General features: G+C 42.0%; 2 protein-coding genes across 13 annotated transcripts in view; one reads left to right on the top strand and one right to left on the bottom strand.

Annotated features, from left to right (window-relative positions):
- LOC125457321 (cilia- and flagella-associated protein 44) overlaps positions 1-781 on the top strand; it is a 199,082-nt gene extending 198,301 nt beyond the window's left edge. For all 9 annotated transcript variants that reach the window (XM_059650451.1, XM_059650450.1, XM_059650449.1 and 6 more), the window contains one exon: positions 513-781. In XM_059650451.1, coding sequence (XP_059506434.1) covers positions 513-680 — 168 coding nt within the window. In that variant the 3' untranslated portion in view covers positions 681-781. The remainder of the gene's footprint in view (positions 1-512) is intronic.
- A 5,269-nt stretch (positions 782-6,050) lies between these two features.
- The window catches only part of grtp1a (growth hormone regulated TBC protein 1a), a 61,387-nt gene continuing 43,219 nt past the window's right edge, over positions 6,051-24,218 (bottom strand). For all 4 annotated transcript variants that reach the window (XM_048540381.2, XM_059650446.1, XM_059650445.1 and 1 more), the window contains 3 exons: positions 18,320-18,492; positions 9,969-10,154; positions 6,051-7,183 (listed from right to left, as the gene is read on the bottom strand). In XM_048540381.2, the coding sequence (XP_048396338.1) occupies positions 7,094-7,183; positions 9,969-10,154; positions 18,320-18,492 (449 nt within the window). In that variant the 3' untranslated portion in view covers positions 6,051-7,093. The remainder of the gene's footprint in view (positions 7,184-9,968; positions 10,155-18,319; positions 18,493-24,218) is intronic.

The raw sequence follows: 24,218 nt of genomic DNA, 5'->3' as shown, positions 1-24,218 counted from the left end.
TCCAACCTAACTCCCTGTACTCGTTTTTCACGTTCTCTGTCCTTTTTCTACGATGTGTACTATGACTGCTGTTTGCTTAGCCTCCCCCTCAAGGGTCTTGAAGGCACGATCCGAGACATCATGGACCCTGGCACTCGGGAGGCAACATACCATCCTTTCATCTCATTTGTGTCCACAGAACCGCCTGTTAGTGCCTCTTACTTTTGAATCTCCCACTACAATTGCTCTCCTATTCTCCCCGCTTCTCTGCTGTGCCGCAGGGCCAGGCTCAGTGCCAGAGACCTGCCCGCTATGGCCTTCCCTGTTCATCGTTATTTGGTTTACAGTGATTTAGCACTAATGGGAAAAATAACAGTTGAGAATTTTTTCAGTGCACATATACTGGTCTGTCTCATACAGTCTCTGAGCTTTAATAGTTTCCTAATTTATACTCACTACAGTACAAGCTGATATCGTGAATACAAACTGAAGTCATTTGGACCTGATTGTGAACATTACTGTTCTTGATCTAGGGTGCTGAGATTCAGAAGCAAAAGGCAACATTGGAAGAGAGGCAGGACTTGATGAAAATTGTGGAACAACAAGCAAAAGAAATTAACAAACTGAAAGATGAAATTGGGACACTAATCCGGAAAGGAGGTCACATCCTCCCTCCCTCACAACCACCTTTAGCACAGTGAAGCTCTTAGCTTATATACATAATGTATCTTTTTTTCTTGCGTTTGTTTTAAATTTTTGTTTTCCTTGTACTTGTATATGATTTCAGATTGGTTTGACAATAGATGAGAGTCAATAATAAATAATTCATATGTTTTCTTGATATAAATGTGGGCTTTTTAATTGAAGGTTGAGATTCTTTTCAATGAGTTTATACTTTCAAATCCAACACGTCTTCAAGGAGACCTCAGTCACTCCGTTCTACGGAAGCTATTCTAACAAATTGTAACGGCTACATCATCAGTTGGGGTAAATACAACCTCAAGTTAAGTTTAAAAATTTTTGCTTTGTTTCACCGTATACCTAGATGTGATAAGATATCACATGTGAGGTCACTCTGAATGTTACCCTTGGACACTTGCTAAATCCTAGTCATGTAAAAAAAAATTTAACATATTGACTTAAAGAAAAGTTAGAGATTCAGGACTCTTTTCAACAGATTTTTTTGAGCTGGTTTGAAAGGCCAGATTTTTTTTGGAATCCATATGGCAAGAATAAAATTAACAAGAACTCAACGTTCAAAAGAATCCACCAAATCCAGAGCATTAGTCATAAAGTAACGTACCAGTGCCAGGGAATGCTAAGAGGTACAAGCACTGATAACTCTTGTCTGTGCACTATTCTCTGCTCTAGTTTCTCATGGCTCTACATGAACATGCTCCAATAAGGCAACTTCCAGTCAGGTAAGATTAACTGTGCCACAGATGGTATCATCCAGGTAGGTGGAAGAGGTTAAATGGTGTTCCCAACCCCTCCCATCTCATTGCAGATTAAAACTCAAGCATTATCCAATATGCTGTGGTTCATGATTCCCACAATTCATTAAATTTGTAATGAGCTTTGCAGTACCACCACCAGCTCCAATCCAAGCCGCATTGTGCTGTTCCCAAACTAGACCCCAAACCCCAACCTTGATCCTACCATATAATGATGGTAATTGCTGAACCATTGGGGCTATTTCAAATAATCAAGCAAGTCATGCAGGAGCCAATAAATACATGTTATCCTTTCCTTACCTTGCAAAATCTCCCAATTACCTCAATGACTGGTGTAGACAAAAGCATGTATTATACAGAACTGGGTGGTACTGATATCTTCAATTTGCAGCAGGACTGGATACAGTGACCATAAGACATAGGAGCAGAAGTTAGGCCATTCAGCCCATCAAGTCTGCTCTGCCATTCAATCATGGCTGATAAGTTCTTCAACTCCAATCTCCTGCTTTCTCCTTGTAACCCTTGATAATCAAGAACCTATCCTTCTCAGTCTTAAGTGTACTCAATGACCTGGCCTTCACAGCCTTCTGTGGCAGTGAATTCCATAGATTTACCACCCTCTGGCTGAAGAAGTCTCTCCTTATCTCCATTCTAAAAGCTCTTCCTTTTTCTCTAAGGCTGTGCCCTTGGGTCCTAGACTCTCCTACCAATGGAAGCATCTTCCCAACGTCCACACTGTCCAGGCCATTCAGTATTCTGAAAGTTTCAATTAGATTCCACCCCCCCCCCCCCCCCCCCCCACTTTCTAAACTCCAATGAGTATAGTCCCAGAGTCCTCAAACATTCTCCTATGTTAAGCTTTCCATTCCTGGGACCATTCTCGTGAACCTCCTCTGAACCCGCTCAAGAGTCAGTATATCCTTCCTGAGATATGGGGCCCAAAACTGCACACAATACTCCAAATGTTATAAAGCCTCAGTAGTGTATCCCCGCTTTTATATTCAAGTCCTCTCAAAATAAATGCCAACATTGCATTTGCCTTCCTGACTACTGACTCAACCTGCAAGTTTACCTTGACAGAATCCTGGACTAGAACTCCTAAATCTCTTTGCAGTTCAGACTTCTGAATTTTCTCCCCATTTAGAAAATAGTCCATGCTTTCATTTTTCCTACCAAAGTGTATGACCTCACTTTCCTATCTTGTACTCCATCTGCCACATCTTTGCCCACTGTCCTAACCTGTCCCAATCCTTCTGCAGCGTCCCCACCTCCTCAATACTACCTGTCCCTTTATCTTTGTATTGTCTGCAAACTCAGCCAGAATGCCCACAGTTCCTTTGTCTAGATCATTAATGTATAAAGTGAAAAGGTGTGGTCCTAGCACTGACCCTTGTGGAACACCACTCGTCACCAGCTGCCATCCTGAGGAAGACCCTTTTATTCCCACTCTCTGCTTTTGCCAGACAGCCAATCTTCAATCCATGCTAGCACCTTGCCTCTAATATTACGAGCCCAGCGTCCTGTGTGGAACCTTGTCAAAGACCTTCTTGAAGTCCAGGTAGAAAACATCCATTGGCTCTCCTTGGTCTACCCTGTTCGTTACCTCCTCAAAAGAATTCTAACAGATTTGTCAGGCATGACCTCTCCTTGATGAAATCATGCTGACTTTGCTCTATTTTATGATACACTTCCAAATAATCAGAAATCTCATCCAAAATCTTACCCACGACCGATGTTCGGCTAAATTGGCTGGTAATTTTCCATCTTTTGCCTTACTCCCTTTTTAAACAGGCGTGTCATGTTTGCAATTTTCTAATCCTTTGGGACCCTCCCTGACTCTAGCGATTCCTGAAAGATCACCACTAATCCTTTCACTATTTCTTCAGCTATCTCCTTTAGAACTCTGGGTAGTAGGGCACCTGGTCCAGGTTATTTATCCACCTTTCGGCCAGTTTTACTTGCACCTTTTCCTTGGTGATGGCCTCCATACTCAGCTCTGCCCCGACTCTTGAATTTTTGGGATATTACTCGAGTCTGTCACGTGAAGACTGACACGATGTAATTATTCAGTTCCTCAGCCATTTCCTTCTTCCCCACTATTATCTCTCTACCGTCATTCTCCAGTGGTCCAATGACGATTTCTGCCTCTCTTTTGCCCTTTTAAGCACCTGAAGAAACTCTTATAGTCTTCATTCATATCACTAGCTAGCTTACCCTCATATTTAATCTTCTCCCTTCTTATTTCTTTTCTTGTTGCCCTGTGTTGGTCCTTGTAAGCTTCCCAGCTGTCTGGTTTCCCCCTGCCCTTCACCACACTAAATGCTTTCTCTTTTGTTTTTATGCTATCTCTGACTTCCTTAGTCAGCCACGGTTGCCTCATTGTCCCTGTACCATGCTTCTTTTTCCCTAGGGATGCATTTTTACTGCATCTCCTGAATTACTCCCAGAAACTCCTACCATTGTTGTTCCACTGTCTTTTTTGCTCAGCTCCTTTTCCAGTCAATTCTGCCAAGCTCCTCCCTCAAACCTTTAGTCACCTTTATTCAGCTGTAATATCTTCTCCCTCTCAAATTGCAGAGGGAATTCTATCTTAAGATCACTGCCTCCTAAGGATTCCTTTACCTTGAGCTTCTTTATAAAGTCTGCCTCATTGCACAACACTAAACCCAGTTGCAATTGCCTGTTCCCTGGTGGGTTCCACAATGAGCTGCTCCAAAAAGCCATTTCATAGACATTCCACAAACTCTTTGCAATCCACTACCAACATGATTTTCCTAGTCCACCTGCATATTGAAATTTCCCGTGATCACTGTGACTTTGCCTTTCTATCTCGGTGTATCTTGCACCCCAGCTCCTGACTACTGTTAGGAGGCCTGTACACAACACCAGCTATGGTTTTTTCACCTTTGTAGTTCCTCAATTCTGCCCCCACAGGTTGTACACCATCTGACACTACTTCATTTATTCCTATTGACTTAATTTCATTTCTCACTAATAAGACAACCTCACTCCCTTGGCCCACCTGCATATTTTTTCTACAGGATGTAGATCCTTGGATATTTAGTTCCAAATCCTGATCCCCTTGCATCCACATCTCCGTGATGCCTACCACGTCATTCCTGCCAATTTCATCTGTGCCACAAGCTCATTTGCCTTATTCCTCATACTGTGTGTATTCAGATATAAACACATTCAGTCCTGTATTAACCTTCCCTCTTCTCATTTTCATTCATTTTTCCAGTGTTTGATTGCTAGCATTTTCCAAACACACTGTCCTCCTGTTTGTGATAATGGGAACTACAGATGCTGGAGAATCCAAGATAATGAAATGTGAGGCTGGACGAAAACAGCAAGCCCAGCAGCATCTCAGGAGCACAAAAGCTGATGTTTCAGGCCTAGACCCTTCAGAGTCTAGGCCCGAAACATCAGCTTTTGTGCTCCCGAGATGCTGTTGGGCCTGCTGTGTTCATCCAGCCTCACATTTTATTATCTTGGGTCCTCCTATTTGTGTCTGTGTTGGAGATTTTAGTCACCTCTCCTGAATTCTCCTTCCCTGTCATTTCTTTCATATTTTCCATTTAGTTGAATACACCACTACAGATGTTAACCTGCTGCTTTGTTTCCAACCGGGGCAAGTTTCACCGTTCCCCACCTCTAACTTTCTAGTTTAAAAACTGTTGACCAGCCCATTTACCCTTTTCGCTAGAACATTGGTCCCAGCTCAATTCAGGTGGAGACCATCCCAACAGTACTGATCTCTCCTGTTCCAATAAGCGAGTCAAACAGCTGTGGGATAGGGAGGATTAGTAACACCTGCAGAAAGAATGGCCTAACATGGTGACTCCTTGTTACAAGAGAAAAATCTTACCGGCAATTTCTTCCTGCAATTTTGAATGTGAGAGAGATCACTACAGATCATTTGCAGTTCTCCATCCAGGATAGGAGAACACTTTTGAAAACAATGTCCCAGAAGGCAAAGGATCTTGCCCATGGGTTAAAGACAGGGGTGTGAAATCCAAGACAATAACTGAACAAGGCACTGGGACAGCCCATGCACGTGGGTGTTGCTGTACAACATCCAGACTTTGTGGCTCAGTGCTTAGCACTGCTGCCTCACAGCACCTGGGTTCAATTCCACCCTTGGGCAAATGTCTGTGTGGAGTTTGCACTTTCTCCCTGTGAATGCATGGGTTTCCTCCTACAGTCCAAAGATATGCAGGCTAGATTAATTGGCCAAGCTAAATTGCTCGTAGTGTTCAGTGATGTGTAGATTAGGTGGGTAATAGGGGGATGCTCTAAGGGTCGGTGTGGACTTGTTGAGCCAAGGGGCCTGTTTCCACACTGCAGGGATTTTATTCAAACTAATGATTCAAGATTCCTTAAAAAGGTGGATGATTTGGGCTTAATATCAGAAATGGGAGGGACAAAAGTTTAGTTTGAGACAAGCATAAGCTTGAAGAATTACAATAGAAATTGGAAGGAGCAGCAACTGAGTGATCATTTCTGGGATGATTTAAATGAATGCAAAAAATATTTTTAATTCTTGCCCAACTAAATTTCATTAGTATCAACCACATCCATTGGGTTACAAAGCAAGCAGACTACTTTTGCACAGAATTAGACACACAAATATTTCAATTTATTTATAAATAAGAGTTACAAACAACCATGTAGACTAAAGTGGCAAAGAACATACAAATCAATGGCTCGACATTAAGCACTACATCATAAAGTGCCAGTTTTCAATTATTGCTTGTGAAGTGCCAGCCGATGCTAGGCACAGCCCGAAACCACTCAATTCATCTGTAATACCTTCACCTACACTGGAGACTCTGACCCAGAACAGACTAAGAGTCTGACTGTCACTAGGCACAAGACTGGAGCTTGTGCAGGAGTGTTGCTTAACCAGAACCCAAGTAGGAATCTACCCTTTGCTGCATGAGAGACTGCAGCCTAAACTGGACTATCACCAAATCTAGAGTAATACTCCACCCATCAGAATGGGACTGGATCTTGGGCCAGAATGTCACTGGACTCAGAGTGCAGCAGAAATCTACATATCAAGTGTGAGGAAGTCAGTTTACACTGGAGCATCACTGAGCCCAGAGCAAGAGTCCACCAATGCTCAGTGAGAGACCAAAAGTCCGGAAAACCTTGTAGTGGCACAAGAATTTAGTTACACTTGATTAAAATGCTACTGAAATCAACAACCATATGTGAGATAGGTGAAAATTCTCCTTTGCTGACTAATTAAATAATATTTAACAGTATAATTAAAAAAACCATTTGATAGAAGTTATGGACAAGAATTTAACTCTTCAAAACTCACTTGCGAAGTTAAAATCAGGCTCATATTTCAGATGAAGAAAAGTAATGACTATCAATTAATACGATTGTGAAATAACCAGAAAAAAACAAACCTGAATGTACAAACAGCCCTTCATTTAGTAATATTGTTTTAAATCTGAAACAACAATGTCAAATATTGTAGTTCATTTTGATCCAGCTGGATTCACAGTGGATATAAAATAACTAGGCAGTTTTTCTGAAAGAAGATATATACAACCATCAGGTAAATGCAGTCCCATTCTTCAACTGAGGAATGTAGGAAGTCTTTGGGTTCCTGAGGTATTAAATGCTCCAGAACTGAATCACGCCCATCAACTCTGAGCATCTATTTCTGCCCTGCTGTACTCACGTAGCTTGGTGATCGTCGCCAGGGGTAACCTTCCAGGCTCAGTGAATATTTTCTAGAGGAAGTTAGTACAAAAGTTAAGATAGGACTAATGAATTGCCGCTATTGTGAAAATAAGTTGGTATAAATCTTATCAGAGATTGATTCTGCACGCACAGAAATTAAATACTGCAGATACTGGAAATTTGTGCTAAAAACAGAAAATTCTGGGAAAATTAGGTCAGGCAGCATCTGTGCAAAGAGAAATACATTTGATGCTTTAGAACAATAATCTTTCATTAGAATTGGGAAACTTTAGGTGATATGACAGGTTGAGAGCATAGAAGCAATTGAAGGGAGTGTAGGAGAGAACAGCAGGGAATTTTTGTGACAGGGCAGAAGACAGAGGAGATTAAATGACAAAAGAAGGTGCAAGGGGAATGATAAAAAGGACATATTAAAAAAAAGGTATGTCCTAGATGAAGAAGTGTAACTGATTAAGCATTGCAGATTATCACAAACAGCAGTTGTCTGAAAAAAACTGTAGGTATGATCACAATTTTCTTTTTATCTGTGTCTGGACAGTTGTAAATGGGAAGGTGCTATCCTTCAGGTTACATTGAACTTCACTGGAACAGAGGAAGCGGAGAACAGAAAAGTCAGTGTGGCAGAGAATGAAAATGTTAAGCAAAGGTAAAGTTTATGATAATGCTTGCAGACTGAACTGAGGTGTTCTACAAAGCATTACTCCATCTGCATTTGGTGTCCCTAGTGGAGAAGAAACTGTATTGGGGGTCAGAGAATACTAATTGAAAGCAATACAAGTAAATTACCTTAAAACGTGGAAGGAGTGTATAGAAGCTGTGGACTGAGGAGGGAGGAAGGAGGAAGTGAAAAGACAAACGTTACCGTCCCCTGCACTTGCAGAAGGTGCTGTGGGTAGCCAAGAGATTGTTTGGAGCAACTGAAGACCGAACCAGTGTGTTAAAGAGTGCCCAGCCCCATTGGAATGCTGAAAGGAGACCAACAAAGAGGTGTTTGATAGTGGCATTCTACTGGAGGTATTGGTAATGCAGGAGGGTGATGAGAAAAAGTGAGTGAGATCAAGGAGCATCCCTACCAAAGTTCTGGGAGGGAAGGGAGATGAGAACCAAAAAAGTGAGAAACCCAGACCTTCCATTTTGTTCTTTCCCTGCTTCTGCACTTGCTTAAAAATCCATTAGATCTCTTCATAAAACCCAAAAGAACTGCAGATGTTGTAAATCAGGAACGAAAATAAAGTTGCTGGAAAAGCTCAGCAGGTCTGGCAGCATCTGTGGAGGAGAAAACAGAATTAACGTTTCAGGTCTGGTGACCCTTCCTCAGAACTTAGCTGAACTTTTCCAGCAACTTTGTTTTCGTTCCATTAGATCTTTTATCTTTTCCTAGTTTTAGAAAAAGGCCATGACCTGAAATAAAAAACACCTTACCTTGCCACAGCTGTTGCTCAGTATTTCCATCATTTTATTATTTTGATCCAACATTTCGTTGTCTGAGACATGTAGAATTACGGGGACATTGTGGCAAGGACAAGATCATTCACCTCAGCTAAAACTGGGCAGTAACTGGGTCTCTGGCCGATTATCCACCTTATCGAAAGTTCAAGCTTTTAAATATCTTTACTGACATTTTGTACAGAAGTACTAATTGTGTAATGAGGCTATTCAGTCCAAATAGTCTGCAGTACAGTTTATTCATCATGAGCAACAGCCTGACTGTACGCAGTTTCTTTCTTAACATTTCCCCGTCACTTACATGATTTATAAAAAGAATCATAGAGGTCCATAGCTTGGAAACAGGCCCTTCAGCCCAACTTACCCTTGCCACCTAGTTTTCACAATTAAACTAGTCTCACTTGCCTGTGTTTGATTCATGTTCCACCATATACATATTTGTAGAAATGTTTCTTAAATAACAAAATTGTACTTGCTTCAACCACTCCAGCATCCCATTCCAGACAGTCGCTACCCTCTGTACAAAAAAATTGCCCCTCTCACCCTTTTGTATCTCTCTCCTCTCACCTTAAACCTGTGCTGTTTGGTTTTAGACTCCCCTACCATAGGGAAGAGCTGTTGGCTGTAAGATTTTATTGACCTCTAAGGTCACCCCTTTAATCTCCTACACTCCAGGAAAAAAAGTCCCGCCCAAACCAAGCTCTCCTTATAATTCAAACCTTCCAGTCTCGGTAGTATCCTAGTCAATCTTTGCTGCACTCTTTCTAGTTTAACAATATCCTTTCAGTGGTAGGGTGACCCCAGAAATATCTTTCTGCTCTCGATAGCCTCACAACTCTTGCATAAAGCATCTTTCTCAGGCTTTCATTCAATCTCGTATCTAAGTCATCTTACTTTTCACCCACAATTTATTACGAATTGACAGTTTATAGGCAAGCTCTGTTGACCTGCAGTTATTAATGTTGATGGCCGTGAGAATAAAACACACAATATGGACACTTTGGCTCTTAACCTTTAGTGACATTCCTAAGCTTCCGAGAGTAGAACCAACTGAAAGGACTGAGCAATCTGCTTGTGTTGTACTCTTCATTGTTGAATATAGAATGGTGAATACCTATGGTTTAATTCCTAATATCTCCTTCTGTCCTGAATATTATTGCAGTATGTCAGAATAAAACACTTTGGGATACTTCCCTCTGCTAAAAGTTGAACATAAGCTGTTCAATCCAATCCCCGCACCCACACGCACAGTGGAAAAAGGCTCATTGAAACAATTAACTTTCAGGTGACGTGATATTTTATTCAATCAACATTCCAATAATCCTGGACAATATTCATCATCACAACTTCCACAAAGAACAAACTCACCTGCATAAAGATGTGGCAGTCTTCGACCAGAGACCCACGTGTGATTTCTTTGAATTTCTCACAGATGGCAGGGAAACTGTTAGCTTCTAAAATGGAAGCCTGGTGGTACTTTATTAACGTCAAGGCCACACGAAAGGTGATTTTACATCCTTCATAGAACAGACAGTCCCAAATCCGAAGAACTGTCTAAGATAAAGAAACATTTCCCAATATATTACATTGTAGAAAACAAAAGATAGAATGGGATTACAAAATTGCACAAGTTATTCTTCAAAAATAGGTAAGACAGATAAAGAAAGCAAAGCTTTGCGGTTAATTACACAGCAAAAGGAGCAAACTCTCTTGTCTCCATTTTCGGTCCGCCTCCCCCTCTCTCCCTATTTGTTCCAGAACCCTCACCCCATCCCCCTCTCTGAAGGAGGGTCTAGGCCTGAAACGTCAGCTTTTGCGCTCCTGCTGTGTTCATCCAGCCTCACATTTTATTGTCTTGGATTGTCCAGCATCTGCAGTTCCCATTATCACAAGATTTCTTTACTATTGGTTACGTACATACGGTCTCAAATCTGCCTAGCTGGCATGCCAGATTTCAAATCTTGCTGATTTTCGGTTTAAGTGAGGTCCACTGAGGTCAAAGGTAATTAAAGTTAAGCACGCAAAACTGAATAACGACAGCAGGAGTTTGCGAAGAAGCTGGACAGAGGCAAAGGGGCCCCAAAGCCCAAAATTTGAAATGTTTCAGTTGACTACTGATAGCAGAGACACTGCACTATTTACTCGGCCAGAACACTTCAACTGGCTAATTGGGAGCTTGTTTTAAGCAGCAACGTCTGGACATTTCCTGCAAATTCAAGTCCATGCATAAGGTGATAAGGCATGTGGAGGTCTGAGATGGAGTAAGTGGTAAACGCTGCAGCAGTTTCAGCAAAGACCCTAACAGATTTCAGTTATTATTAAATTATTAATGAACTATTACAAATTTGTTCACAGTCTGTCCTAGGCTCAGCATCAGCCAGTCCTGGAAATGAATATTATGTCCATTATGATTGTGCCTCTATCTTCACTACCCAATATTTATTGATAAACTAAAGCAACCAAGACTGATAACACTGCAAATTTTTTTTTGTGCGGCCAGGTTACCGAGAGACTATAGGTATTGTCTTCCAACCTACTGATTTATACTTGGAGATGAGGCTTGATAAAAAGCTACAAGCCAGTTTATGGTACAATTATTAAAGGAACAGTAAAGCATTTTGTTTAGGAAATTGCAATTCTTAATGACTTAAGAGTTTTTGTTCTTAAGTGTGTGATAGAGTTAAGTGTAATGAGGATCCCAAGGAGAAACTGTAAACCAAAATACACCAAATCTATTGAATGATCTTCAAATACAGAAACTGCCAGCAAGATTTCACTTTTTGTAATATTTATTCCAACACAAATCAAAAGCAATGTAAAATTAAGAGAATTTAAAACAGGACAATTATGTTTAAAAATGAAAGTTTTCAGTACAAAATTATGACTCTCAAACACAAACTCATTTTTTGAGAACATGTGACAATATGTAACTACATAGTCCCACAACAAGCGACTGTTTATGCATGCAGATTAAGTCAGGGATCCTCTCGGAGGACGGCTTCAGGTTTCAAAGATACAATTCTCAAGTAGATTATCTCTTTACAAACCCTTCTTACAGCACTTATTGTGTGTCTTCCCAAACCTCCTTTTCAACTGGTCAACCTTTAGCACCCCATTTCTTTAATGGAGAAGTCAATCTGATCCTTGTTCCTAAAAGAATTTCCACTAAAATGATCTGCACGTGAATCCTTATTCGTTTTTTAAAAACCTACCCCCTAGCCAGTTTATTACCTGACCTTTAACTCGGGGAATATTGAGTCAGGCAGCCAATCAAATTAAGTGGAGTGCATTTCTGTCAGATCGACCTGGCTGAGACTGCAGATTAGCTGGTTTTGATATACCATCTGCTTGCATGCAGAATGATCCAACAACGGTAACAGACATGCCATTTGTCTTGATCTGATTTGATGAGGCAAATGGTTTTAAGAGGCTGGCTGACGCGTTTTATTCAAGGTGACCTATAACAACAAAACCAAAATGCTGCCAATAACAAGTAAGGCTGCATTTATGGAAAGAAGAAACACTGTTTCAGGTCAACGACCATCATCAGAACTGAAACCTCATTCCCTCTTGTTTATGGCAAAATAACAGAAATGAAGATAACAAAGCTAAAACAAATACCTTTTTAGTTTAATTTTTAAAGGCCCCTTCCTTGTTAAAGTGTTAGAAGATCATCCCGTACATGATATAGTAAGTTTCTGTTTGAAGCTAAAATTACAGCAGTATTTCACTTCAGTGTCATTGGTAGTATCAATGTATTTGTTTAACATGGAGGGTTTTGGCTTAATGCTGTTTCCTACAGATGACCTGTGTGGCCTACCTGCTCTCAGGACACAGAACTGGGGTCATTGTTTCAAAGTAAACAGTTGTCTCTTTAACACAGATGAGGATAATTTTTTTTAATATTCCTTAGAGTCGCAAATCTTTGTAACACTCTTCCTCAAACAGGCAGTGGAACTGGAAGTTATGAACATTCTTAAACTTGAGGTAGATAGGTTCTTAAGCAGCAAGAGGATGGTAGGATCTTGGGGTATGTGGAGTAATCTTGTCTGACTACTTTTTGAGGAAAATTTAAACCAGAGTGAATACAGGGAAACCAACAGATATGTTGCACTTGCACTTCAAGAAGATATTTGACAAAGTATCTCACAAAAAGGTTAAATCATAGCATAAGAGGCCATGGTGTAGGACATAATATATTGGTGTGGACTGAACTGGCTAATGGCCAGGAAATGGTGAGTAGGGATAAGGAATTCTTTTTCAGGGTGGCAGCCTGTAACCACTGGGGCTCCACAAAGATCAGAGCTGGAACTGCAATTGTTTACAATATATGTTAATGAATTGGAGGAAGAAAGTGAATGTTCTGTAGCCAAATTTGCAGATGACAAACATAGGTGGAAAGGCAGATGGAGAGAGAAATACAAACAGTTTACAGAACAGTTTATAGAGTTGATAGCCAGAGACTATTTCCCAGGGCAGAAATGGCTAGCACGAGGGGTCATAGTTTTAAGCTGGTTGGTGGAAAGTATCGAGGGGATGTCAGAGGCAGGTTCTTTACGCAGAGAGTTGTGAGAGCATGGAATGCGTTGCCAGCAGCAGTTGTGGAAGCAAGGTCATTGGGGTCATTTAAGAGACTGCTGGACATGTATATGGTCACAGAAATTTGAGGGTGCATACATGAGGATCAATGGTCGGCACAACATTGTGGGCTGAAGGGCCTGTTCTGTGCTGTACTGTTCTATGTTCTATGTTCTATGTTCTAGATACCAATAGGTTAAGTAAGTGGGCAAAAAGTTGTCAAAATGGGGAATAATGTAGACAAGTGCAATGTTGTCTTTTTTGGAAGGGAGAACAAAAGAACAATGTTAATTAAATAGAGAAAAACTAGAAAGCTGCAACTCAAAAGGGATGTGAGCACAAAACACAAAGCTAACACATAGGTGTGGCAGGAAGTCAAGGAGGCTAATAGTGGAGTATAATAGCAGGAATGTCTTACTGCAACCGTACAAGGTGATGGTGAGACCACATCTGCAGTACTGTGAGCAGTTTCAGTCATCTTATTTAAGGAAAGATATCATTTCATTGGAGACAATTCGGAAAAGGTTCACTAAGATGATTCTTGTTGTGGAGGAATTGTCTTATGAGTAAAGGCTAAACAGGTCAGACTGTACTCACTAGAGTTTAGAAGTGATCTCACTGAACGATAAGATTATAAAAGGGACTTGACAGGATAAATGCTGAGATGTTTCCCTCATGGGAGAGTCTAGAACCAGGGGGCACAGTATCAGAATAAAGGGGCACAAATTTGAGACTAAGATGAGGAAGAATTTCTTCTCTCAAAGAGTTGAATGTCTTTAAAATTCTTTGCCACAGATTCTGCCCTCACAGCTCTCCATGTGTACATTTGAGTCTGACATAGATAGTTTCTTGCTCAGTCGGAGGATTGAGAGTTATGGAAGAAAGGCAAAGTGGAGGAATGGTACATCAGCAAGGATCCCATTGACAAGGGAACAGGCTCATGAGGCGTAAAGGCCTACACTCCTGTTCCTATTTCTTGTGGTCTTCCTGAAAATTGCTTCATTTAAAATTCAAAATCTCAGTAACTCAACCACAACTTTGCAGGAGTACTCCCTGCACACACATGTAGATAGCCATGGGAGTACTGGAAACATACATACAGTTTGGAATTCCTTTACAGGAAAGTGGAAATGTGGAGTCACTGTCATATGGAAGAAGATAGCACTGATGCATATCTCAGGAGACTTGATGCACATGGGGAGAATTGAAGAGATGTGGGAGGAGAAGTCTCGGGTACAGTAGAACACCAAGAATGGACCAGTTGGGCTCAATGACCAGTCTTCTCCTACAAATTAAGTCAGGATGCTACTCTTCACTACAAGTAGCACTGAAGATAATCCTACAAAGGGAACCATAGCTGCTCATACGAGTGCACATTGTTCACAGAATCACATAAATCTTATGGCGAACATAGTGGCCATTCAGCACATTGTGCATATACTAGCTCTCCGAATGAGCACCATTACGTTACATAGGGCTAGTCTTGTGCTTTCACATTATATATAGTGCATTTATCCAAATAATGATCCAATGCCCTCTTGAATACCTCAGTTAAACCTGACCTCTTTTCAGGCAGTGCATTCCATACGTTAACTATTCACTGTGTGAAAAAGCTTTTTTTAATTACACTTTTGATTCATTTGCAAGTCATGAATTGGCCCATTCCATGAACTCGTCTATATCCTTCTGGAGTTCCACACAGTCCTCCTCACAGTTTACAATTCTTCCAAGTTTTGTATCATCTGCAAACTTTGACGCTGCTCTTTGCCTACCAAGATCTCAATCATGAATATCTATCAAGAAAAGCAAGGGTCCCAGTATGAACTTCTGAGGAATTCCATTACAAACCTTCCGCCAGTGTTTCCTAACATTCAGCCAGTTTTGTATCCATGTTGCTACAGATCCTTTTATTCCATGATCTAAAATTTGTCTCAAGTCTGCTGTGTGGTTCTGTGTCGAATGCGTTCTGGCAATTAATATACATCACATTAACCTCATGCAGTCTTTCTGTTATTTCTTCAGAAAAAAGACTCCAATTTAGTTAAAGGCGACTTCCTCTTTAGAAAGCCATGCTGGCTCTTCCTAACCAAACTAACTTTTTCCACGTGACTACAAATTCTATCCTCAAAAACTGTTTGCCCATCAGTGATATCAAACTGACTAGTCTGTAATTGCTAGGATTAGCCTCAGAAACTTGAACAAGGCTGTAACGTTTGTAACTCTCCAGTCTTCTGGCACCTCCCCAGAGTCTGGGGAAGACTGGAGGAATATTGCCCAATTTCCCATTCTCATATCTTTCAAAATCCTTGGATTCATTTCATTCAGTCCTGGTTCCCAGTCAATTCTAAATATCAAGTCTTCCAGCACTACTACTTTATCAATTTTAAACCATTCTAGTGACACAGTTTCCTCTTCAATTACAATGACCTGGGTAGTATCTCTTTAGTAAAGACAGACGCAAGGTTTTCACTTAACACCTACCTCCATTAATCTTCTTTTTGGCCCCTAATCAGACCTACCTCTTCTTTTTACCACTGTTTTGTTATTTATTCCAGCCTCGGGTGTCTGTCTGTGTGGCGTTTTCACATTGCCCCGTGGCTGCATGAGTTTTCTCTGGGTGCTCTAGTTTCCTCCCATAGTCCACCAGGTTAAGTGGATTGGCCATGCTAAATTGCCCATAGTATTGAGGAATGCATAGATTAGGTGTATTAGCCATGGGAAATGCAAGGTTACAGGGATAGGGCAAGGGAATGAGTCTGGGTGGGATGCTCTCCAGAGGGTCAATAGGACTTGTGGGCCGAATGGCCTGTTTCCATAGTGTAGGGATTTTATGAAGTCTTGTATGCCAATAAAAGATTCCTTTATGTTGGTTCCCAGTTTTTTCTCATAATTCCCTCTTTGCTTTTCCTATTGGCTTTTTATATAAAAGCTTCCCTCAGATTTGATTGTCCTACCTTTCCCCATTTGAGGGAACATACCACAACTGGATCCGAGTCACCACCTGTTTGAAGGTAGCCCACTGTACCGTTACTAATTTTCCCAATCTCCGAGGGTAGCCGATTGTGTCCAGCCCAGTTCTTGCCTCCATTAGACTCCGCTCTCCACCAACTGACTTTTCTCAGTCCGGATTATGAAGTATCATCTTCCATCGCCACCCAGTGACTGGTAGCCCGAAGCAGGGACACCAGTGAATAACGGCCACAGTGGGGGTGCCAGCAGTCTGCTGCGGATCATGGCAGCAGCGGCCTAGTACAAAGCATGGTTGGTAGCCGGTGGTCAAACCACAGAGGCCCCCTGCGCAGGTCTGCAGCAGATAGCCTATGGAGAGAGACTGCAATGTTTGTCTTTTTAACTTTTCTTGTTTTTCTGATTTATGGTCATACTGTGTATAGCCGTAATGTAACTTTTTTTCTTTCGTTTCTCTATTTCTAAGTATTGTACCCAGGTACCTAAGATGGTGCTGTAGGCGATGACAAACGTTTCACTGTACATGTGACAATAAAGCTAATTCAATTCATCCTGAGCCTTAGAACACAACTATCGCTGTGTCCTAAATGTTGTCCCATTGACCCTTGATCCACTTTGCTTTTCCTCATTTCCAAGAGTCTGGTTTAAAAGTGCATCCATTCTGGAAGAAAAAAGACAGACACTGGAGCACAAGGCGGCCATTAAGCCCAACAAGTCTACTCCATCATTCAAAAAGATCATGGCTGATCGGATAACCCTGAACTCCAATTCTAGCCTATTCCCCACAATCCTTGACTCCCCTTAATCATTAGAAAGCCATTTATCTCAGCTTTGAATATACTCAACAGCTTAATCTCCCCCATCCTCTGCAATCCAAACTCTACAGAATTACTACTCTTTTTGGACTGGACATGTAATTCTTTTGGAAGCTCTCCTGCACGTAATCAGTAGGTGATCTATACACTACACGGTGTGATGTAACTGCATCCTTTCAGTTCCTTAGCTCTACCAAATTGATTTTGTTCTTGAGCCCTTTGTGACATCCCCTTTGTCCAGCATTGCAATGTTCTCTTAAACTAACAACTCCACCCTGTTCCTTGTCTAAACACTTCAAACTGAAATATTTAACAGCTAGTCTCACCCTTCCTTGGGTTAGGTCTCTATTACTACCACATCATCCTATTTCTACATGGCAATCTGCATCTTTAACTGCCCAATCATATTTACTACACTCAGTGCATTCACATACATGCACAGTAACTCTGCTTTAGACTTTTGTTTCTTTCTCAATTGCTCTGACCTCACCTATTAACTTGCTATTCTCTATGCTAGTGCCAATTCCTTCTACCATGTATTTTGTGAACCCTGCTGTTCCCCACTACTATTATGTCTTAGTTCCCATACCCCAGCTAAGTTAGGTCTGATATTCCCACTAATTGACCTTAAATCCTCATGCAGAATGAGCTAATCTCCCGCTAATTGCAACGGCTCTATGAACTAAGCATGGCAAATGGAGCTGTTCCACGTGACGGTGCAACTGCTAGGGACCGCTGCTTTTGCATCAAGGTTCTCATTCCTCACTTCCTTGTACAGGAAGGATAGGACTGACAGCTTTGAGAAGCAGCCTGTGATTATAGAAATGCTGACAGCATTTACCCCATCTACACACTCGGTGGCACCATTCTCTGGAAAATTTACCATCAACTTTTAACACCATTTCAAACATTATTGTTCCTCACTTACAGCCCGTTAAAGAAATTGGGAGGTCTGGGTATCAAGCAGGCTAAATAATGAATCCAGCAACAATCAAATCATAATGTAAAGGGCAAGCAAATTGGATTTAGTTACTACAGCTGGCTTAAGACCAGTGGATGAGGGCAGATCAGGAGAATGGGTCACTTGTCATCTGGAACCAATGACACTTTAGCCTCTCGGGCTAAATCTCTAAGACAGATTTACATATACAACCATATTTGGGACCAATTTCTTAATGATTGCATATAGTTAACATACCATAAGTCATAAAGAATGGTGAGTTTAAAAGACAGCAATAACTTGGGAAGAAATCAAAATTATAGGAAAGCAGACTCAAGGTGGGGAGGTTTGTAAAACCATTAATGATGTTAGGAAATAGTAATAAAGGAGGGCTAAGATTCTGTGTCCGAAGGACTTACCTCCACAGGGAGAATGTCAATAAACAAACAGATGAACCATCGCCCCACAACCAAGGTCCACATCACATTGTGTTTTTCCATTAATGCAGCCACTGCAGGGACCTTCATCTTCACCAGCTGAGACAGAACCTGTTGATCTGTTTTTAACCCGATCATTGTCGGAGTGTAGAAATCTGGCAAGAGCAACAGACACCAATTCAGGTGGAGGGGAAACCACCATTCACTCTTCACCAGTGGTTCCGGATACTTCAGAAATGGAACGCATGGTTCAAAGTAAAACTTCTCCATTGTTTTGTGACTGATCACTCTGAGTGGAGCCTCGCATTACAGCTGACCTGGTGTGAGCTCAGACAGCCCCCTAAACAATTGTGAAACCCACTGAATGTGACAAAGACCACCTTTTATTTGCCCATGATACTACAATTTCCACTCTTTACCACGTAAGGTGGAATGTAAGTGATTCTGATAAGGCAAACCAAGAAACAAAAACTACTTTACATGAAATATAGAAAGGAAGTTTTTCAATGAGATTATTTTCCTACTGCTCATTGTACCATATGGTATTTATCTTGTCTGTCCTCCTGTCTCTCCCTGGGTTTTTCCTCTCTGTCTGTACTTCTTTGTCAGTCCCCTGTTTCTCTCACCCCTGCCTCTCTATCCCACTGTTCCTCTCCCTGGGTTTTCACCATTCTTGTAGGAGTTGAGGGGTGACCTTATTGTGGTTTACAAAATCATGAGGGGCATAGATAAGGTCGATAGCAAAGGTCTTTTCCCTAGGGTGGGAGGAGTTCAAAACTAGAGGGCATATTTTAAGGGGAGGTTAGGAAGATTTAAAAGGGACCGGAGCAGCTTTCCACACAGTGGGTCAAGTGTGGAATGAACTGTCAGAAGAAGTGGATGATGCAGCTACAGTTATGTTAAAAACACATTTGGATAAAGACATGAAAAGGGAAGGTTTAAGAGGGATATGGGCCAAACGCAGGTAAGCGGAACTAGTTTAGTTTAGGAAACTTGGTCAGCATGGTTGAGTTGAGGTGAAGGGTCTGTTTCTGTGCTGTATGACTCTAATGATATAATTATCTCCATAAGGAGGTGCCTTAGATCTGTGACTGCTCTGCCACTCGAGTCTGTTTGAGCAACTCAGACTGACTTAGCCTTATCAGTGAGAGGAATCGCCCTCTCGCTAAAGGTCTGAGAGTGGAAAGACACCTCTTTGATGCCTCAATGAGTCTTTTCTGTGAGAGAGTCTTTGGCTTGAAAACAAGTGAGGGATAGTGTCGAGACAGAGGCTCTGCCATGATCATATCGAAATGGCAAAACAGGCTAAAAGAATGTTGGTTTTGACAGTTCAAGATGGTTCAAAGGCTGATATTTTACAATTTATTATATTCATTATAAAACATGGTATGTGGGGGTCACTGGCAAGGCTAGCATTTGCAGCCCATCCATAATCGCCTTTCAGAAGGTGATGGTGAACCATCAAGCACTGCTGCAATCCACACGAAGGTACTCCTAGTGTTGTAAGGTAGGTTGGCTCCAGGGGAAGCAACAGCGATAAAGTTCCAAGTCAGCATGCTATGTGACATGCAGGTTGTGTGCCCTTGTCCTTAACTGGTGTGGGCATGTATTTGGAAAATACTGTCAAAGAAGCCTTGCCAAGTTACTGCAGTTTTGATGGGGCACCTATGAAGCTTTGCCTGGATTTTATCTTGAGTTTTGAATGTTGTTTATGCTGAGAGAGAAACAGAGTTAATCATTCCGAGTGACAAACTACATTCTGATAAGCACATGACCTGAAACGTTCACTGTCTCTCCTCAGACACTGCTGCACCTCTTGAGTATTTCTAACTTTGTGTGTGTTTTGGCTCTAGTTTTCCGGTATCTGCAGTAGTTTGCCTGTGGATTGCTAATCTGGTAACACATCAAAACAGGAACAGGAATATAGCAACAATGGTGAGTTTTAATTAAACCATACACAATTAAATGGAGCAGTTTCTGGCATACTTTAGACAACCAGAAATATTGCGCTGGCTAATTAAATAATACTGTGGATCAGAATTGGTGCTGTTTGGCCAGAGTGCAGGATGTAGTACTCATTGCAAAATTACAAACTGACAAAATTCAGTTCCAGTAATCCTAAAACACTCAAATTGTTATGGATAAACTGTTCATCATGTTTTCTGTAATCCAGAACTGGTGGATCTATTGTTGTTTTATCTAAGGTGTGGCAGTGCCAACAAATAGTGGACTGCAAAATGCAGAGGGTACATACTGAATATATAACACACTACACGCCACCTAATTTTTTTTATGGAGACGCAGTTATGATAGAAAAAGCATGACTGTCTCAAATTTGCCCAACAGAAGCTACATTAAAAAAGAACTTCCACCTTGACATTTCTCAACTCATGAAATAGATAGACTGAGATAAAGCCTATTAAATAAGCTATTAGATCCCCATAGACAGAGTCAGAATTTACAACTAACAAAAAAAAAGTAGTATACTGACTTGCTTTGAATAAAGAAAACTGCATTGGGATTGGGGCAAAGAAAAAACAGAGACTGATAGAATTTAAACATCCACAAGTGTATGGCACATTCGCTAACATCAAAAATGCGTACAGGCCACAACTGTACCTGTGCAGACAGGAGAGATAAGGTCTTCTATCTCACCAATCCAGGATGGATTAGTGTTAAACAGTGCAATAATGAGTTGAGTTATGCAATTTCTTCACCAGCAAGCACTGATTATGGTAATCCTTGTCCAGGTACTAATTAGATCATCTGGAGATAAAGATTACACAGATGGAAAGAATATGACCTTAGTGCTAGCTATACAAAGCTGTGGAAGATTCATTGAGCACCGTCACTTACATGGATGATCAACTAGGATGGGATGAAATGATAGATAATGCCACTAGATATGAATGGAGTGTCCCACAGTGCTTTCCAAAGAGAGGGGGCTACCCCTGAATGCCTTGGCCAATAACTAACCAATTGAAACAGGCAGATTATTTTTGCATCAGAGATAATGGGAACTGCAGATGCTGGAGATTCCAAGATAATAAAATGTGAGGCTGGATGAACACAGCAGGCCAAGCAGCATCTCAGGAGCACAAAAGCTGACGTTTCGGGCCTAGACCCATCATCAGAGAGGGGGATGGGGGGAGGGAACTGGAATAAATAGGGAGAGAGGGGGAGGCGGACCGAAGATGGAGAGTAAAGAAAATAGGTGGAGCGGGTGTAGGTGGGGAGGTAGGGAGGGGATAGGTCAGTCCAGGGAAGACGGACAGGTCAAGGAGGTGGGATGAGGTTAGTAGGTAGCTGGGGGTGCGGCTTGGGGTGGGAGGAAGGGATGGGTGAGAGGAAGAACCGGTTAGGGAGGCAGAGACAGGTTGGACTGGTTTTGGGATGCAGTGGGTGGGGGGGAAGAGCTGGGCTGGTTGTGTGGTGCAGTGGGGGGAGGGGATGAACTGGGCTGGTTTAGGGATGCAGTAGGGGAAGGGGAGATTTTGAAACTGGTGAAGTCCACATTGATACCATATGGCTGCAGGGTTCCCAGGCGGAATATGAGTTGCTGTTCCTGCAACCTTCGGGTGGCATCATTGTGGCAGTGCAGGAGGCCCATGATGGACATGTCATCAAGAGAATGGGAGGGGGAGTGGAAATGGTTTGCGACTGGGAGGTGCAGTTGTTTGTTGCGAACTGAGCGGAGGTGTTCTGCAAAGCAGTCCCCAAGCCTCCGCTTGGTTTCCCCAATGTAGAGGAAGCCGCACCGGGTACAGTGGATGCAGTATACCACATTGGCAGATGTGCAGGTGAACCTCTGCTTAATGTGGAATGTCATCTTGGGGCCTGGGATGGGGGTGAGGGAGGTGGTGTGGGGACAAGTGTAGCATTTCCTGCGGTTGCAGGGGAAGGTGCCGGGTGTGGTGGGGTTGGAGGGCAGTGTGGAGCGAACAAGGGAGTCACGGAGAGAGTGGTCTCTCCGGAAAGCAGACAGGGGAGGGGATGGAAAAATGTCTTGGGTGGTGGGGTCGGATTGTAAATGGCGGAAGTGTCGGAGGATAATGCGTTGTATCCGGAGGTTGGTAGGGTGGTGTGTGAGAACGAGGGGGATCCTCTTGGGGCGGTTGTGGCGGGGGCGGGGTGTGAGGGATGTGTCGCGGGAAATGCGGGAGACGCGGTCAAGGGCGTTCTCGATCACCGTGGAGGGAAAGTTGCGGTCCTTAAAGAACTTGGACATCTGGGATGTGCGGGAGTGGAATGTCTTATCGTGGGAGCAGATGCGGCGGAGGCGGAGGAATTGGGAATAGGGGATGGAATTTTTGCAGGAGGGTGGGTGGGAGGAGGTGTATTCTAGGTAGCTGTGGGAGTCGGTGGGCTTGAAATGGACATCAGTTACAAGCTGGTTGCCTGAGATGGAGACTGAGGGGTCCAGGAAGGTGAGGGATGTGCTGGAGATGGCCCAGGTGAACTGAAGGTTGGGGTGGAAGGTGTTGGTGAAGTGGATGAACTGTTCGAGCTCCTCTGGGGAGCAAGAGGCGGCGCCGATACAGTCATCAATGTACCGGAGGAAGAGAAATTTGAGAGACCTTGCTGCAACTGAATTGGCTTCCTTGTTTCCTACATTATAACAGTGAATATACTTTAAAATACTTAATTGAGTATTGCTTAAGTCACTTGGGATTGTGAAAGGCATTTTCTAAGTTGAAGGGGTTTTTTTATGTTTCAATGGAGAAACAGACTTTCTGTAACTAGCATTTTGCGTAATCCTGACACATCTAGTGACAATGGGTCTGCTGTGGCCCAAAACACATGTTGACTCTTTGCAGGATAGGTGCAGTCAACCATGTGCAACAGGCTGTGAGAGAGAATAATCTATCTATAGCAGCATTCTCACTTTAACCACAGGCGCAGTGTTGCCTTATCACTTGACTGCAGTCAAGTCTGCATCTGAGCTTAGTTGTCCCATCACTATTCCTCTTCACCTGTTAGCCCCGTACCATTTGACTTCAGCGAAAGAGCTGCTACAGGGTTGAGGGGCATTGAGACTTGCAAATAAGTTTCAATTGCACTCTTTTCTGTTCTTCAATGTCTTCCAGTCCAGGTTTTCAGCACAGACTTTAATAATTTCACCTAAATAAATACTCAAGGATGAAGAACAGAGTTATTTAAATGTTAGTGAGGTAAATGAATAATAAGGCTCAAGGAACTGAACAGCCTGTGTTCTTGAACTGATGAAAATAAGTTGATCGAGCTGTTACCAATACAATTCAAAAAGAGAGTTTAGCTCCCAACCAGAGATGCACTCCTACAAACTACAGCAAATTGGCTCGAATCTAAATCCTGGGGGAAAGCTACGCAATAAATCTCCTACTTGTACGTTCCTGAAACTGAATCAGAGGAACTTTCAATGCCCCATTGATTTCTATATGGTAGCATCTGAATTTCAAGATTCTTCCAAGAGGAACTCTGCCCGTCCCTCCGTGACTACGGGAACTCCATTCATTACTGTTGTTCATTTTAGTGCAACCGAGAAGTCTCACTGTCTCTGATCTTTGTAGGTCAACTTGACAAATTTAAGCTGCAGAAATGTTGCAAGTGATGTGTAGTGATAAAATATAGAAAGCAAGTGATAAAATATTTTCGCCAATTCAAAGAAATGATTTCAATAGCTGGAAGTGACACAGTACCACCTCTGTGGTTAGTTTAAGCTTTTGGTATGTACGTCAAATGATCTAAGATAATCTGTTTGCAGTTTTGCTTAGACAACTTAACTACTTACTGCCACATAACTCCAAGGAATCAGGTCAAGGTGTGTCGCATCTAATTGGGGAAAGATTTACTGAGCTGTTATCAGCTGAGTCAGGGCAGATTCAACTAATCTGTGTGTTTT

The sequence above is a fragment of the Stegostoma tigrinum genome, chromosome 12 (genome assembly GCF_030684315.1).
Source record: "Stegostoma tigrinum isolate sSteTig4 chromosome 12, sSteTig4.hap1, whole genome shotgun sequence".
NCBI classification, from domain to species: Eukaryota; Metazoa; Chordata; class Chondrichthyes; order Orectolobiformes; family Stegostomatidae; genus Stegostoma; species Stegostoma tigrinum.
This window is presented reverse-complemented; position numbering and strand designations above follow the sequence as displayed.